This window comes from Oncorhynchus kisutch, linkage group LG14 (assembly GCF_002021735.2).
Source record: "Oncorhynchus kisutch isolate 150728-3 linkage group LG14, Okis_V2, whole genome shotgun sequence".
NCBI lineage: Eukaryota > Metazoa > Chordata > Actinopteri > Salmoniformes > Salmonidae > Oncorhynchus > Oncorhynchus kisutch.
In genome coordinates, this window is record NC_034187.2 from 20,919,272 (window position 1) to 20,937,951 (window position 18,680).

General features: G+C 41.5%; 1 protein-coding gene across 2 annotated transcripts in view; it reads right to left on the reverse strand.

Moving 5' to 3' along the window:
* The window catches only part of LOC109904194 (protein Daple), a 106,738-nt gene extending 99,721 nt beyond the window's left edge, over positions 1-7,017 (reverse strand). For both annotated transcript variants that reach the window (XM_020501397.2, XM_020501395.2), the window contains exon 1: positions 6,595-7,017. Coding sequence is in view for 1 of the 2 variants with exons in the window: in XM_020501395.2 (XP_020356984.1) it covers positions 6,595-6,654 (60 nt within the window). In the remaining variant the exon portion in view is untranslated. The remainder of the gene's footprint in view (positions 1-6,594) is intronic.
* Between the last annotated feature and the right edge of the window lie 11,663 nt (positions 7,018-18,680).

Genomic DNA, 18,680 nt, shown 5'->3' on the forward strand with positions numbered 1-18,680 from the left:
GCTGCTATTTCAACAGCATTTGAGAACATGTTTGAAACATGAACACACTAGCTAGCTTCATTCGAACAACTGACTTGAGAAATGAGCTCATGAGCTGCGCCTGCAGCAGACGTGATACCCTCTGTCATGGCATTGAAACGCCTGCTCAACAAAACTGCCGACACAGGCTGTGAACAAGCGATTCAGGGGTATTCTCCCCTTTCTGTGTCACCACTAGAGGTAGACCGATTAATCAGAATGGCCGACTAATTAGGACCGATTTCAAGTTTTCATAACAATTGGAAATCTGTATTTTTGTACACCGATTTTTACACCTTTATTTAACTAGGCAAGTCAGTTAAGAACAGATTCTTATTTTCAATGATGGCCTAGGAACGGTGGGTTAACTGCCTTGTTCAGGGGCAGAACGACACATTTTTACCTTGTCAGCTCGGGGATTCAATCTTGCAACCTTACAGTTAACTAGTCCAACACTAACCACCTGATTACATTGCACTCCACGAGGTGACTGCCTGTTACGTGAATGCAGTAAGAAGCCGAGGTAAGTTGCTAGCTAGCATTAAACTTATCTTATAAAAAACAATCAATCATAATCACTAGTTAACTACACATGGTTGATGATATTACTAGTTTATCTAGCGTGTCCTGCGTTGCATATAATCGATGCGGTGCGTATTCGTGAAAAAGGACCGTCTTGCTCCAATGTGTACCCAACCATAAACATCAACGTCTTTCTTCAAATCAATACACAAGTATATATTTTTAAAACCTGCATATTTAGTTAATATTGCCTGCTAACCTGGCTCGTTGCGAACTCTGTGAAGACTATTTCTTCCTAACAAAAGACAGCCAACTTCGCCAAACGGGGGATGTATTAACAAAAGCGCATTTGCGAAAAAAGCACTATCGTTGCACGACTGTACCTAACAATAAACATCAATGCCTTTCTTAAAATCAATACACAGAAGTATATATTTTTAAACCTGTATATTTTGCTAAAAGAAATCCAGGTTAGCAGGCAATATTAACCAGGTGAAATTGTGTCACTTCTCTTGCGTTCATTGCACGCAGAGTCAGTGTATATGCAACAGTTTGGGCTGCCTAATTTGCCAGAATTTTACGTAATTATGACATAACATTGAAGGTTGTGCAATGTACCAGGAATATTTAGACTTATGGATGCCACCCGTTAGATAAAACACGGAACGTTTCCGTATTTCACTGAAAGAATAAACGTCTTGTTTTCGAGATGGTATTTTCCGGATTTGACCATATTAATGACCTAAGGCTCATATTTCTGTGTGTTATCATGTTATAACTAAGTCTATGATTTGATAGAGCAGTCTGACTGTGCGGTGGTAGGCACCAGCAGGCTCATAAGCATTCATTCAAACAGCACTTTCGTGCGTTTTGCCAGCAGCTCGTCGCTGTGCTTCAAGCATGGAGCTGTTTATGACTTCAAGCATATCAACTCCCGAGATTAGGCTAGTGTAACGATGTGATGTGAAATGGCTAGCTAGTTAGCGGGGTGCGCGGTAATAGCGTTTCAAACGTCACTCGCTCTGAGACCTGGAGTAGTTATTCCCCTTGCTCTGCAAGGGTAACGCTGCTTCGAGGGTCCCTGTTGTCAATGTGTTCCTGGTTCGAGCCCAGGTAGGGGCGATGAGAGGGACGGAAGCTGTACTGTTACACTGGCAATACTAAAGTGCCTATAAGAACATCCAATAGTCAAAAGGTATCTGGAATACAAATCATATAGAGATAAATTGTCCTATAATTCCTACAACCTAAAACTTCTTACCTGGGAATATTGAAGATGTTAAAAGGAACCACCAGCTTTCATGTGTTCTCATGTTCTGAGCAAGGAACTGAAACGTTAGATATTTTTTTGGTCCTCCAGTAAATCGGTATCGGCTTGGAAAATCATAATCGGTCCACCTCTACTAGAGGTAATGGCCAATTAATTAGGGCCGATTTCAAGTTTTCATTATTGGAAATCGGTATTTTTGGGGGCTGATTTCCGATTATTTTATTTTTTTCATGTTTAAAAATATAAATTTTTTATACCTTTTATTTAACTAGGCAAGTCAGTTAAGAAAACATTCTTATTGTGGGTTAACTGCCTTCTTCAGGGGCAGAACGACAGATTTTCACCTTGTCAGCTCAAGGGTTTCAATCTTGCAACCGCACAGTTAACTAGTCCAACGCTCTAACCATTGCACTCCGAGTAGCCTGCCTGTTACACGAATGCAGTAGAAGCCAAGGTAAATTGCTAGCTAGCATTAAACTTATCTTATAAAAAACAATCAATCATAATCACTAGTTATAACTACTAATCCAGTTTAGCAGGCAATATTAACCAGGTGAAATTGTGTAATTTCTCTTGCGTTCATTGCACGCAGAGTCATGGTATATGCAACAGTTTGGGCTGCCTGGCTCACTGCGAACTAATTTGCCAGAATTTTACATAATTATGACATACATTGAAGGTTGTGCAATGTAACAAGAATATTTAGACTTTGGGATGCCACCCGTTAGATAAAATACAGAACGGTTCCGTATTTCACTGAAATAATAAATGTTTTGTTTGTTTTCGAAATGATAGTTTCCAGATTCGATCATATTAATGAACAAAGGCTCGTATTTCTGTGTGTTATTATGTTATAATTAAGTCTATGATTTGATAGAGCAGTCTGACTGAGCAGCAGCAGGCCCGTAATCATTCATTCAAACAGCACTTTTGTGCGTTTTGCCAGCAGCTCTTCGCAAGCACAGCACTGTTAATGACTTAAAGCCTATCAGCCTAATGGCTGGTGTAACCAATGTGAAATGGCTAGCTAGTTAGCTGGGTGTGCGCTAATACTGTTTCAAATGTCACTCGCTTTTAGATTTGGAGTAGTTATTCCCCTTGCGCTGCAAGGGCCGCGGCTTTTGTGGAGCGATGGGTAACGATGCTTCGAGTGTGGCTGTTGTCGATGTGTTCCTGGTTCGAGCCCAGGTAGGGGCGAGGAGGGGGACGGAAGCTATACTGTTACACTGGCAATACTATAGTGCCTATAAGAACATCCAATAGTCAAAGGTATATGAAATACAAATGGTATAGAGAGAAATTGTCCTATAAATACTAAATTAACTACAACCTAAAACCTCTTACCTTGGAATATTGAAGTCTCATATGAAAGTTGTTGGTTCCTTTTAACATGTTCTCATGTTCTGAGCAAGGAACTTAAACTTTAGCTTTTTTACATTGCACATATTTTACATGGCACATGTTACTTTCTTCTCCAACACTTTGTTTTTGCATTATTTAAACCAAATTTAACATTTCATTATTTATTTGAGGCTAAATTGATTTTATTGATGTTTTATATTAAGTTAAAATAAGTGTTAATTCAGTATTGTTGTAATTGTCATTATTACAAATAAAATAAATGTAAAAAAGCAACATAAAAAAATATATATTTACAAATTGGCCGATTCATCGGTATCGGCTTTTTTGGTCCTCCAATAATCGGTATCGAAAAATCATAATCGGTCGACCTCTAGTCACCAACCATGCTCGATGCTAGGTACAAGGACCACTACTTTGATGCAGACAAGAAACGGGGTTTATGTGAAATGTTACATACACAGCTGGACAAGATGGAAACAGACACAGTGACAGTGTGCATCAAGGAAGAGAGGCCACGGACAGACAGAGCAGAAACTTCACTGCTTTACATGTATGATGAAATCCTGGTTGAGAATGAAAAGACTGAACAAACGAACAACGAAACAGCAAGCAAGTAGTGAAAGAAATAGGTTTTGATTATGTTTTACTGGTAATGTAAATGCAGACAAAATAACTTTTGGTCAGTGGGGTGTGTAACCTTTTAACTAGGCAAGTCCGTTAAGAACAAAATCTTATTTACAATGTTGGCCTACCCCAGCCGAAACCCGGATGATGCTGGGCCAATAGTGCACCGCCCTACAGGACTCCCATTCATGGATGGATGTGATACAGCCTGATTTCGAACCAGGGACTGTAGTGGTGCCTCTTGCACTGAGATGCAGTGCCTTAGACTGCTGCGTCCATGTGTGTGTTTGAACTATTTAACTGTACTAGAAAGCTTAAAAGGCCGCTAAAATATCATTATTGACCAAAAATGTAACATCGGTGCATCACCAGTTTGAACCAGCGACCTTTTGGTTACTGGCCCACGCTCTTAACTGCTATGCTACCTGCCGCCCCTGAATCTGCTTATCAGTCTAAGGTGGGTTAGGGCTAGCAGAAAGGATGCCAGAGCCCAGTGAGAGAACACAAAGACCATAGGAGAGCAAGTTAGAGAGGAAAAAGCAGCCGCCAGTCCAGTTGACTTGCCAAACAGGAGGGTCCAGCCAGGGGAAGTACTGCAGGTTTCCCTGATCACCACTTGCTGCCATTACCCTGGGCCGTTCAAATATTGCTGTAGGCCTGCCATTACACTGGTCTACTCAAATGATGCACTCTCCCACCATAGCCTGGTGCCATTCTATATGTGCTAAAAGCATAGCCTGGGGCCATGGTGTATTGTACTGTAGTCGTTGACTGTCATACATGTGCTTTAGCCATAGCCTGGTGGCACAGTGAAACCCTTTGTGCTGTAGCCAACACTCCTACCATTGTCTGTCGTGCCATGTATCCACGTTGCTTCATGTGGCCATGCCATGTATTCACGTGGCTTACCAGTCAAAAGTTAGGACACACCTACTCATTCAAGGGTTTTTCTTTATTTCTACATTGTAGAATAATAGTGAAGACATCAAAACTGAAATAACACATATGGAGTAGTATATCATGTAGTAACCAAAGTGTTAAATCCAAACATATTTTATCAAATCTAATTTTTATTTGTCACATGCACATGGTTAGCAGATGTTAATGCGAGTGTAGCGAAATGCTTGTGCTTCTAGTTCCAACTATGCAGTAATATCTAACAAGTAATCTAACTATTTTATATATTATTCAAAGTAGCCACCCTTTGCCTTGACAGCTTTGCACACTCTTGGCATTCTCTCAACCAGCTTTACCTGGCTTTTACAAGAGTCTTGAAGGAGTTCCCACATATGCTGAGCACTTCTTGGCTGCTTTTCCTTCACTGCGGTCCAACTCATCCCAAACCATCTAAATTTCATTGAGATTGAGGGATTGTGGAGGCCAGGTCATCTGATACAGCACTCCATCACTCTCCTTCTTGGACAAATAGCCCTTACACAGCCTGGAGGTGGTAGCCATGCTGGTTAAGGATGCCTTGAATTCTAAATAAATCACTGACAGTGTCACCAGCAAAGCACCCCCACAGCACCACACCTCCTCCTCCATGCTTCATGGTGAGAACCACACATGCAGAGAACATCAGTTCACCTACAAGACATGGCGGTTGGAACCAAAAATCTCAAATTTGGACTCATCAGACCAAGGACAGACTGTTGAGATGTGTCGGTTACTTGAACTCTGTGAAGCATTTATTTGGGCTGCAATCTGAGGTGCAGTTAACTCTAATGAATTCATCCTCTGCAGCAGAGGTAACTATGGGTCTTCTGTTCCTGTGGCGGTTCTCATGAGAGCCAGTTTCATCATAGCTCTTGATGGTTTTTGCAACTGCACAAACTGACTGACCTTCATGTCTTAAAGTAATGGACTGTCGTTTCTAAGTTTATTTGGAGCTGTTCTTGCCATAAAATGGACTCGGTCTTTTACCAAATAGGGCCATCTTCTGTATACCAACCCTACCTTGTCACAACACAACTGATTGCCTCAAAGACATTGAGGAAAGAAATTCCACAAATGTACTTTTAAACAAGGCACACATGTTAATTTAAATGCATTCCAGGTGACTACCTCATGAAGCTGGTTGAGAGAATGCCAAGAGTGTGCAAAGCTGTCAAAGTAAAGCGTGGCTACCTTGAAAAATCTCAACTATAAATATATTTAGATTTGTTTACCACTTTTTGGGTTATACATGGTTCCATATGCATGATTTCATAGTTGATGTCTTCACTATTATTCTACAATGTAGAAAATAGTAAAAATAAAGAAAAACCCTGGAATGAGGTGTCCAAACTTTTGACTGGTACTGTTTATTGAAAGCAGTGGTTTCAACACAGGTGTTGTTAATTAAGCAATTCATGTCCAATCATGCTTATGGTCATGTATAAAAATGCCCAGTTGCTCATTCTTTTGGCTTCCATGACTAGTAGATATCAGTGACTTTGAAAGAGGGGTCTCAAACGAGGATAGGGTGTTTAAAGTGTGTGTCAGTCACCAGATCTCAACCCAACTGAAATGGGAGATTATGGATCAGTGCTTGATATAGCGTTTTCCACCACCATATGATGGAATTTCTCGTGGAATAATGGTAACGCATCCCATCAGTTACTCTGCTACTGTATGTGAGAAACAGAAAAACGAAACATAAGTGAAACATATCACCAGGACTGGTTTAGGAGACGGACCCGTTCAAAATGTAATACATTGGCTAACATTAGGTTACTAGGACACACCAACACAGCGGAATTATTCTCAGCCATGGATCACTTGCTCTGAGTGCACTACATTTAGTCTAGGTTACTTACCCACACCACGAGCGAGGTATCCATGAAGTTTTCCATCAACTCTGACACTGTAATATCCATTTTAAGAAACTTCACACGTTCCCTCCCAGTTCTTAAATCCTAAAATTAGTGGTCACCGCCCAAGCGTTCGCAGTAACTCAATATTCTTCTCATGGGACCTTGCATGCCTGGTCAAGACGGAACAATGCCGTGAGACATCGAAGATAAGCCGAACGTTGTTGGGGCTCTACCCATAACAAATCATCACGGCGATATATAGTTTCCCATGACCGAAAAAAATACTGTGCATGTCACAGTCTTTCAGAATGTAGATGGCGTTTTCGAAGTTCATCTTACACAGTAATAAAAGCAGAACGAAGTAAACCCGTTCACACCTGCATCAACACTTGTTTCACACACAGCGAATCCTAACTAGTGGGCACATCAACCAACTATGAATAGCGCACTTCAGTGACAGCATGGATAGCCAATCAAATATGGTATACGACCCCAAACAAAGAACAGCCAATCCACGACCCCAGAAAACTGAACAAAACATTAAATAATTTAAATTGCCCAAGAGTACTCTCCACTGTCCAGAACTAATAACTGCAGTTATTGGCTATTGAGAATGGGAAACACTCTTTTCATTACACTTCGGTACAGAAGTTACTTTTTCGTAGCAGGCTAGGTGACTGAGGTTAAGGTTAGAAAATGCTCTCATAACCTGCTACGAAAATCCCAGAAGAGTGTGTCCCTCCCTATTAAGTGTCCCTAATGTGAAAATGTCAAGCAGAGGCTCTGGTAGAAATTTGGCGTCATTCATTTTCAAAAATGTAGGTGTATCACAGCAGCAAAATAATAAATGAAGGGTACACAAGACTTTTGATTCCATAACAGTGACAAAAGAACATACTGTAAACGTTCATTCTTTCCCAGACATATTTTAGGAAAACCATTTTCAAAATGGAACACGTGGTAAAATAGCAGAATGGGACCTTGCACATAAGGAGATAAACTTATTGGATGGTACAGAAGAAAAAAATGTATTGGGTGAGTACATAAAACCATAATTTAGTCAACCTACCAGAATCCAAGTGGAAGCACTGCTGCTATACTTTCATGTGGTGTCCATAGTGGATCTCACTGTTCAGAGGTTAACATGTCAGCTAGTTTAGTAGAGCAGTGCCACTTGGTAAGCAGTCAGTCTTATCAATAGACAATCAAATAGAAAACAAGGAAAAGAGTTGCACTTTTACACTCACATTATTTAAAGCAGTTCTCATGTATTAAACAATGGAGATACAATGTGACTTTCTTTTTTCTATTTTACAATATTTACATTTTGTTTTCATTATATTTAATTATAAACCAAAGTATGTGTATATATATATATATATATATATATATACACACACACAGTACCAGTAAAACATTTCGACACACCTACTCATTCATGGGTTTTTCTTTATTTTTACTATTTTCTACATTGTAGATTAATAGTGAAGACATCAAACTATGAAATAATACATATGGATTCATGTAGTAACCAAAAGTGTTTAAAAAATATATATATATATATATACACACAGCTCAAATAAACTAGGAGAAACGACAGTCCATTACTTTAAGACATGACGGTCAGTTTGTGCAGTTGCAAAAATCATCAAGCGCTATGATGAAACGTTCTCTCATGGGGACCGCCAAAGGAAGGGAAGGCCCAGAGTTACCTCTGCTGCAGAGGATAAAATCATTAGAGTTAGCTGCACCTACAATTGCAGCCCAAATAAATGCATCAGAGGTCAAGTAACAGACAACTCAACATCAACTGTTCAGAGGAGACTGCATGAATCAGGTTGAATTGCTGAAAAGAGACCACTATTAAAGGAGACCAATAAAAAGAAGAGACATGGCTGGGCCAAGAAACACAAGCAATGGACATTAGACCAGTGGAAATCTGTCCTTTGGTCTGATGAGTCCAAATTTGAGATTTTTGGTTCCAACCGCTGTGTCATTGTGAGACACAGAATAGGTGAACCGATGATCTCTGCATGTGTGGTTCTCACAGTGAAGCATGGAGGAGGAGATGTGATGGTGTGGGGGTGCTTTGCTGGTGACACTGAGTTATTTAGAATTCAAGGCACATTTAACCAGCATATGACTACCATCTCCAGGCTGTGTAAGGGCTTATTAACCAAGAAGGGGTGATGGGGTGCTGCATCAGATGACCTGGCCTCCACAGTCACCTGACCTCAACCGAAATGAGATGGTATGGGATGATTTGGCCCGCAGTGAAGGAAAAGCAGTCAACAAGTGCTCAGCATATGTGGGAACTCCTTCAAGACTGTTGGAAAAGCATTCCAGGTGAAGCTGGTTGAGAGAATGCCAAGAGTGTGCAAAGCTGTCATCAAGACAAAAGGTATTTTGATATGTTTAACACTTTTTTGGTAACTACATGAATCCATATGTGTTATTTCATCATTTTGATGTCTTCACTATTATTCTAAACTCAGCAAAAAAAGAAACAGCGCTTTTTCAGCACCCTGTGGAACGGTCGTTAAGCACCTGTGGAACGGTTGTTAAGACACTAACAGCTTACAGACAGTAGGCAATTAAGGTCACAGTTATGAAAACTTAGGACGCTAAAAGAGGCCTTTCTACTGACTGAAAAACACAAAAGGAAAGATGCCCATCTGCTCATCTGTGTGAACGTGCCTTAGGCATGCTGCAAGGAGGCATGAGGACTGCAGATGTGGCCAGGGCAATAAATTGCAATATCCGTACTGTGGGACGCCTAAGACAGCATTACAGGAAGACAGGACGGACAGATGATCGTCCTCGCAGTGGCAGACCACGTGTAACAACACCTGCACAGGATCGGTACATCTGAACATCACACCTGCGGGACAGGTACAGGATGGCAACAACAACTGCCCGAGTTGCACCAGGGACGCACAATCCCTCCATCAGTGCTCAGACTGTCCGCAATAGGCTGAGAGAGGCTGGACTGAGGGCTTGTAGGCCTGTTGTAAGGCAGGTCCTCACCAGACATCACCGGCAACAACGTCGCCTATGGGCACAAACCCACCGTCAGTGGACCCGACAGGATTGGCAAAAAGTGCTCTTCACTGACGAGTCGCGGTTTGTCTCCCTAGGGGTGATGGTCAGATTCGCATTTATCGTCGAAGGGAATGAGTGTAACACCGAGGCCTGTACTCTGGAGCAGATGGATTTGGAGGTGGAGGGTCCGTCATGGTCTGGGGCGTTATGTCACCGCATTATCGGACTGAGCTGGTTGTCATTACAGACAAACTCAACGCTGTGCGTTACAGGGAAGACATCCTCCTCCCTCATGTGGTACCCTTCCTGCAGGCTCATCCTGACATGACCCTCCAGTATGGAAATGCCACCAGCTATACTGCTCGTTCTGTGTGTGATTTCCTGCAAGACAGGAATGTCAGTGTTCTGCCATGGCGAGCGAAGAGCCCGGATCTCAATCCCATTGAGCACGTCTGGGACTTGTTGGATCAGAGGGTGAGGGCCAGGGCCATTCCCCCCAGAAATGTTTGGGAACTTGCAGGTGCCTTGGTGGAAGAGTGGGGTAACATCTCACACCAAGAACTGGCAAATCTGGCAAATCTGGTGCAGTCCATAAGGAGGAGATGCACTGCAGTACTTAATGCAGTTGGTGGCCACACCAGATACTGACTGTTTCTTTTGATTTTGACCCCCCCCCCCATTATTCCATTTATGTTAATCACATGTCTGTGGAACTTTTCATTTTATGTCTCAGTTGTTGAATTTTGTTATGTTCATACAAATATTTACTGAAAATAAACACAGTTGACATATCTTTTTTTGCTGAGTTTAAAATGTAGATTAGAGTCAAAATAAAGAAAATCCATTGAATGAGTTGGTGTCCACATTTTTTATAGTTTTTGGTAATTCTATTCTATATATTGTATGACAAGACATGACATAGACAGGAACACTTAACATTACATAGTCTCTCGTGTCAGTTTAACGAGTAGCTGATTTGGTTATGGGTGTTGGGATTACCTGGGATAACAATAATAGATCATATTCAACATAATATTTTTAACAACCACACAACCACTTACCAACAATTCTACATATATACACACTGACACACATTCACACACATACAAGCACTCACCTACTTGCGTACACACCTACATACTGTACATCCACAGTTCAGTTTTTTCCCTCTGCTATGGCTTTTTCTAGTTGTAGATAATATAACATCACACCCCAGTTCAATGTATGGGGCTAAGTTAATTTCAGGTTTTGGACTATGATTATTGACTAAACAAAGACAATTAAATGTTGTCTTGGAAAAGACATGAATAAGGTTTTAGTGTTACTCTAAGTTATTTTTTAAAATAAACGTAATAAAAGTTGTGAGTGCTGGGGTGACTGAAGGCTTTACATGCTTGATAATCCTCTCCTACGGCCAGAGCAGTGTTAAAGGCTTCTTCTATCGTGTACTCTCTGAATTGGTTAGTTTACATGACGCAGTGATGGTATCTCTGATGTTTTCGCTGGTGAACTTTGAGCATACTTAATTGAGAGATACTCACCCAACAGGAGTAAGGGCTTTTCTCCAGTATGTATTCACATATGTTTTTTCAGGCTACACTGTATTGATAAACTCACCCCACAGATAGAACAGGAGTAAGGTTTCTCTCTAGTTTGTATTCACTGATGATTCTTCAGGCTAGACAGTTTTGAGAAACTGTTCCCACAGTCAAAGCAGGAGTTGGGTTTCTCTCCAGTATGTATTCGCTGATGTATTTGCAGGCTAGACTGGTGAAAGTATCTCCTCCCACAGTCAGAGCAGGAGTAAAGTCTATCTCTCAGATGAGAATCTTCGAGTACTCCAGGCAAAGCTATGGTGAACAAAACAAATGTAACATTTTGTTGGCAAATTAAAATACTATCATAATGCGATAATATCTACCTCTAACAATAAAATGGGGATATAGTAATTTGGTCAAACTATTTACCCCCTCTTGTTATTAAGGCCTGCTCTTTCCTTGATAAACAGGTTTCCCTCTTCCTCTTCAGCTTTAATAACGTTCAGCCCCAGAATTTGAATGCAGTCTTCCAGCTTCACCGATGCCATCTCTGGATCCCGCAGTGCACACTGGGCTCCACTCTTACAATCAGGACCCAATAGGTGTGGGTGTGGGAGGAGAGCAGCAGGCTGAGTTTGTCCTCAGCACCCTACACCTGGATTTAATTTAATTTATTTTGCGTAGCAGACATATACAAGAATATGTACAATGTGGACACAGAGGATATGACTTGAAAGTAATTGCACATCATACCAATCCTTCAAATAAATACACCTGACCAGAAGTAGGGTGCACAAGGGGCAGTGGAGTGGTTTCTCTTACTTGGACAACCTTGTCCAAATGAAAATCTTTGCCTGCTTTTTAAAGCTATTTGACTTTTTCTTTGCTTGATTTCCAAGGGAAGGCTATTCCATAGACAAATGCCTGTATGGAAAAATGTCCTCCTCGCAGTACTGTTTACTCTTGGGATTTTGCAAGACATAACACTAGCTCTGATATTGTGACTGTGTTGGTTATAGACCATATCCATGTGGTTTTTCATGTAACCTGGGGCACAATCATTTAAGATGTCAAACATATGATTAAGTTTAAGTTGGTCCACTCTGGATTCCAAAGGCAACAAGCCCACTCCACGGAACTCCTGTACCCCTATGTGGGTCCTATGGAAGATATTCAGCATTTACCTGATAACATTACTTTGCATGACCTGAATTCTTTTTTTCAGCTTTTTTGAAAGCCCACTATACCAGCAGAGCAAGCATAATCAAAATTACACTGAATCAAGGTTGAGACAAGAAGTTTTTTATCTGAACTTTTTAAAATTAATGTTAAAATATCTAGTGTTACGATATAAACATTTCAATTTGTTTAGAAAGAACTTTAGCAGCAGTCAGGTCTCCATAAAGGGATTGATCAAGGGACACACCACGATAAGATACACTTATTTTAGATTCAATCTCTTTGCCTGCACAGTTCACCATTATCTTGTCAGCCCAAAGCAACTACGTTTTGTTCCAAACAAAATCGATTCAGTTTTTCCCAAATGTAGTGATAATTTGTTGTCAGACAACCAATCTCTAACTAAATGCAATACCTTACTCAGGGTCTCCTCTGCCTAAACTGTATCCTTCCCTGATACTAGTAAGGCTGAATCATCAGCATAAAGCAAGAGTTTGCACTTTACTGTATCTGGCATATCAGTAACGTATATAAGAAATAAGAGGCCCTAATGCGGTAGTCCACAGGATATTTCTTTGGCCTCTGACAGAATATCACCAACATTACAAACTTGTGTTCTGTTGGTCAGATAAGACCTAAACCAATTCACTGCTACATCATTTAGACCCATGCATTTCAGTTTCACCAGGAGATTATCATGGTCCAGTGTCAAAAGCTTACTGCAATTCTAACATGACCATACCTGTATAGTTCCACTTCTCACTTTCTTGATTAATGTGGTCAGAAAGGTGGATAAGGCAAGTATCAGTGAAATGAGCTGTTCTAAAGTGAGATTGTAGTTCATAAGGAAGTTTGTGCTCAAGAAGGTATCCCTCAAGTTGATTAAAAACGAATCTCTCAACAACTTTGGATAAGGTGCTGAGGATTGACACAGGCCTGTAGTTTCCTACATTTGTTTTACTGCTCTTCTTGTGGAGTGGAACCACCCAGGCTATTTTGAGATCCTTGTGAAATGCACCACTACTAATAGAAAGGTCTACTATATGCGTTATCATTTTAGCAGTGAAGAGTGTATCATATTAACCACATTAACATCCACAGTTTTCTTGCGCGTAAAATCATACCGTATAAAAAATAAATCAATGCAGCTGTGATGGAAACAGGAGGTTTCTGTACAATTTTATGGATGCAGACAGATCATTTGTTAATTTGACATGATGGGATCGTTTTGTATCGGTAAAATATATTATGTGAGAAATGGCGGTGGAAACGCCTTTATGTGCACATACTGATATAATAATCATCATATCGAAGCAAATTTGGAGTGACGCAATGATGTGGTGTGTGGTCCTCCCACTATGACTAGGGAAACCATGCAGATTATTAGGCTTCTGGAAGTCCTAGACACATCACTACTGACTGATAGCCAATAGTGATAAGTAGCTTCTTCTTCTTCTTCTTCTTCTTCTTCTTCTTCTTCTTCTTCTTTGGAGTTTAACAGCAGTTGGAATTTGATATGTTGCTTTACTGCCCCCAACTGGACTATAATATAAATCCATTATGCTTTGTGATACAAAATGGGAAAAGGAAAAACTAAACAAAAACACAAAATAAAACCTAAACCTAACCTAACCACCTGGCACGTTCTGACCTTAGTTCCTTTTTTATGTCTCTATTTTGGTTTGGTCAGGGCGTGAGTTGGGGTGGGCATTCTATGTTTTGGTTCTGTGTATTATATTTCTAGGTGTTTGGCCTGGTATGGTTCCCAATCAGAGGCAGCTGTCAATCGTTGTCTCTGATTGAGAACCATACTTAGGCAGCCTGTTTTCCCACTATGGGTTTTGGGTAGTTGTTTTCCGTTTCAGTGTTTGCACCATACGCGACTGATTGTCTCAGCCTCCAGTATTTATGCTGCAGTAGTTTATGTGTCGGGGGGCTGGGGTCAGTTTGTTATATCTGGAGTACTTCTCCTGTCCTATTCGGTGTCCTGTGTGAATCTAAGTGTGCGTTCTCTAATTCTCTCCTTCTCTCTTTCTTTCTCTCTCTCGGAGGACCTGAGCCCTAGGACCATGCCCCAGGACTACCTGACATGATGACTCCTTGCTGTCCCCAGTCCACCTGGCCATGCTGCTGTTCCAGTTTCAACTGACCTGAGCCCTAGGACCATGCCCCAGGACTACCTGACATGATGACTCCTTGCTGTCCCCAGTCTACCTGGCCATGCTGCTGCTCCAGTTTCAACTTCCACCTGACTGTGCTGCTGCTCTAGTTTCAACTGTTCTGCCTTATTATTATTCGACCATGCTGGTCATTTATGAACATTGAACATCTTGACCATGTTCTGTTATAATCTCCACCCGGCACAGCCAGAAGAGGACTGGCCACCCCACATAGCCTGGTTCCTCTCTAGGTTTCTTCCTAGGTATTGGCCTTTCTAGGGAGTTTTTCCTAGCCACTGTGCTTCTCCACCTGCATTGCTTGCTGTTTGGGGTTTTAGGCTGGGTTTCTGTACAGCACTTTGAGATATCAGCTGATGTACGAAGGGCTATATAAATAAATTTGATTTGATTTGATTTGATTCGGTTTTCATTTATTCTCTTGTATTTAGTGTTCAGTTAATTAAAGGAAATATGAACATGTACCACACTGCGCTTTGGTCAACCCCTTCTTCCTCAGACGAACATCGTTACACCACCACACCAAAGGACTGGGAAGATGGGACACCACCACTCAACACACCCTGTAATTCTTCTGAAGTCAAATCCTGTATACCCAAATACTGCTCTGCAGCTGCCACCACAACATCTATTTTCTTTCTGTGGTACAGTTGATCACCATTGCTGTAAACGCTAAGAAGCCAACCTTACTGAACCATAGATCACTCCTGTGCTGGCACAGATCTACTACTCACAGGGATCCTCTCCGGGAACCCTCACCCTCACCCTTGACCCTACTCTTTCTTCACTTCTTCAGTATACGACACCTACTGCACTACTCTGACTCTAGACACCTCAACCTGCCTCTCTTGCATCGGACACACCCGATCCCCGGCAACATGGGCACCCCTACAGTTAACACACACTTTATCCACCGAAACGACACAACCCTCTATCCCATGCCCCCCTGTACACTTCCCACATCTTGGAATCTCCCTCCTACAAACTGCTATGACCATAAATGTTGCACCTGAAACAGCACAGTGGATTCGGTACAAAAGTTCTAACAATAAGTAACACTGTATTTCATTTTCAAGACATTTGCAAAAAAAATCTAAAAACGTAGTCGCTAGTCATTATGGGGTGTTGTGTGTAGATGGGTGAGAAGAAAAATACATGTAATCTATTTGAATTGGTATCCACAAGTTCATCTGACTCTGGGGAAGTAGATAAACGGCTTAATTTCAAAAATCCCAAAGTATCTCTTTAATAGAGAGAAGTCTCAAATATCCCTTTCATTTGTATCCTCTGTAGCTTTAGAATTGAGGCAAAGTTGGTTCCCGTTTAAGTCACGGCTTTGGCCATGTTCGCTTGTGTAGAAGAAATTGGTCCGTGAATGCTCTGAGTACACGTCCTGATAATCTGGCCCTTGTGAATGTTGACCTGTTAAAAAGTCTTGCTCAAATCGGCTACAGAGAGCGTGATAACACAGTCATCTGGAACAGCTGGTGCTCTCATGCATGCTTCAGTGTTGCTTGCCTCGAAGCGAGCATAAAAGGCATTTAGCTCATCTAGTAGGCTCATGTCACTAGGCAGCTCACGGCTGGGTTTCCCTTTGTAGTCCTTAACAGTTTCCAAGCCCTGCCACATCTGATGAGCGTCAGAGCCGGTGTAGTAGGATTCAATCTTAGTCCTGTATTGACGCTTTGCCTGTTTAATGGTTCGTCTGAGTGCGCAGCGGGATTTCTTATAAGCGTTCGGATTAGTGTCCCACTCCTTGAAAGCGGCAGCTCTAGCCTTTAGCTCGTGCGGATGTTGCCTGCAATCCATGGCTTCTGGTTGGGATATATACGTACGGTCACTGTGGGGACGACGTCGTCAATGCACTTATTGATAAAGCCGGTGACGGAGGTGGCATACTCCTCAATGCCAAATGATGAATCTCGGAACATATTCCATTCTGTGCTAGCCAAACAGTCCGGTAGCGTAGCATTCCACGTCATCGGACCACTTCTGTATTGAGCGAGTCACTGGTACTTCCTGCTTTAGATTGGGCTTTTAAGCAGGAATCAAGAGGATAGAATTATGGTCAGAGTTGCGAAATGAAGAGCTTTGTATGCGTCTCTGTTTGTGGAGTAAATGTGGTCTAGAGTTTTTTCTTCTTCTCTGGTTGCACATTTGACATGCTGGTAGAAATGAGGTAAAACGGATTTAAGTTTACCTGCATTAAAGCCCCCGGGCCTCTAGGAGTGCAGCATCTAGATGAGCATTTTCTTGTTTACTTATCCTCAGAAATTCTTCTGTGTGCAATTTTAAGAGGACATATCTGGTGTATAAAAGGCAATTAATTGTTTATTTACATGAAGATTGACCACGAATATTGCCATTTTTCCATTAACTGTAATTGGGGATCCTGTTTTTTGCTAACAATGCCCACAGTACTCCGGTCGGCCGTGAACTTCCGTGGCTACGATGAGAGGGCGCAGTCATTCTCCCCTGACACACACATACAGACTAGAGGTCACTAATCCGTAGTTTGGATTGTGTCACTCTGCCTGACACTGCCACACTGTAACGAAAACGCTGAGAGTCGAGAGGCAGGTGAAACATTTAATAAAACAACAAGCATGGAACAAGACAATATAACAGTAGTGTCTTTGCGTAAACACAGGACCAATACTAACTGGGGAGGGACCTAAGGGAGTGCCAGAGTTAATAAGTGAGGTAATGGAGGATGTGCAGGTGCGCATAATGAAAGATGCCAGGTATTTTGGTATTTTATTAGGATCCCCATTAGCTGTTGCAAAAGCAGCAGCTACTCTTCCTGGGGTCCACACAAAACATGAAACATAATACAGAATGACATAATACAGAACATCAATAAACAAGAACAGCTCGAAGACAGAACTACATACATGCTTTAAAAAGGCAAACATAGCCTACATATCAATGCATACACACAAACTATCTAGGTCAAATAGGGGAGAGGTGTTGTGCCACAAGGTGTTGCTTTATCTGTTTTTTGAAACCAGGTTTGCTTTTTATTTGAGCAATATGAGATGGAAGGAAGTTCCACACAATTAGGGCTCTATATAATACTGTACGCTTTCTTGAATTTGTTCGGGATTTGGAGACTGTGAAAAGACCCCTGGTGGCATGTCTGGTGGGATAAGTGTGTGTGTCAGAGCTGTGTGTAAGTTGACTATGCAAACAATTAGGGATTTTCAACACATTAATGTTTCTTACAAAAAGAAGATGTTGCAGTCAGTCTCTCCTCAACTCTTAGCCAAGAGAGACTGGCATGCATAGTCTTTTTTATCAGCCCTCTGATTACAATTAAGGAAAAAATGTGCCGCTCTGTTCTGGGCCAGCTGCAGCTTAATTAAGTCTTTCCTTGCAGTACTGGACCACAAGACTGGACAATATCAAGATTAGACAAAACTAGAGCCTGCATAACTTACTTTTTGGAGTGTGGTGTCAAAAAAAACAGAGCATCTCTTTATTACGGCCAGACCTCTCCCCATCTTTATAACCATTGAATCTATATGTTTTTCAACTCTCTAGAGACAGCAGGTGCGATAGAGACACTGAATGATCGACTATGAAAAGCCAACTGACATTTACTCCTGAAGTGCTGACCTGTTGCACCCTCTACAACCATGACCCTGCTTGTCATCTATGAACATTTGAATATCTTGGCCATGTTCTGTTATAATCTCCACCCGGCACAGCAAGAAGAGGACTGGCCACCCCTCATAGCCTGGTTCCTCTCTAGGTTTCTTCCTAGGTTCTGCGTTTCTAGGGAGTTTTTCCTAGCCGTGCTTCTACACCTGCATTGCTTGCTGTTTGGGGTTTTAGGCTGGGTATCTGTACAGCACTTTGTGACATCAGCTGATGTAAGAAGGGCTTTATAAATACATTTGATTGATTGATTGATTGAATAGCGTTTCAGAGAAAACCAAGAGGATTGGAAGAAAGACAGATGGAAAGCAACCGAATTCCGCCAATTCTTATTATACACAAGCCCTATCATGTTGCAAGACATCCTTTCCTCCTCTCACTACAGCAACTTCTTGACTCTTTCCATTGCCATGTACTTGATGCTCTGCTCTGCCTTGTGCTGTTACTATGTATTGATATGAATCTATCTATTGATAAGATTAAACATTGACAC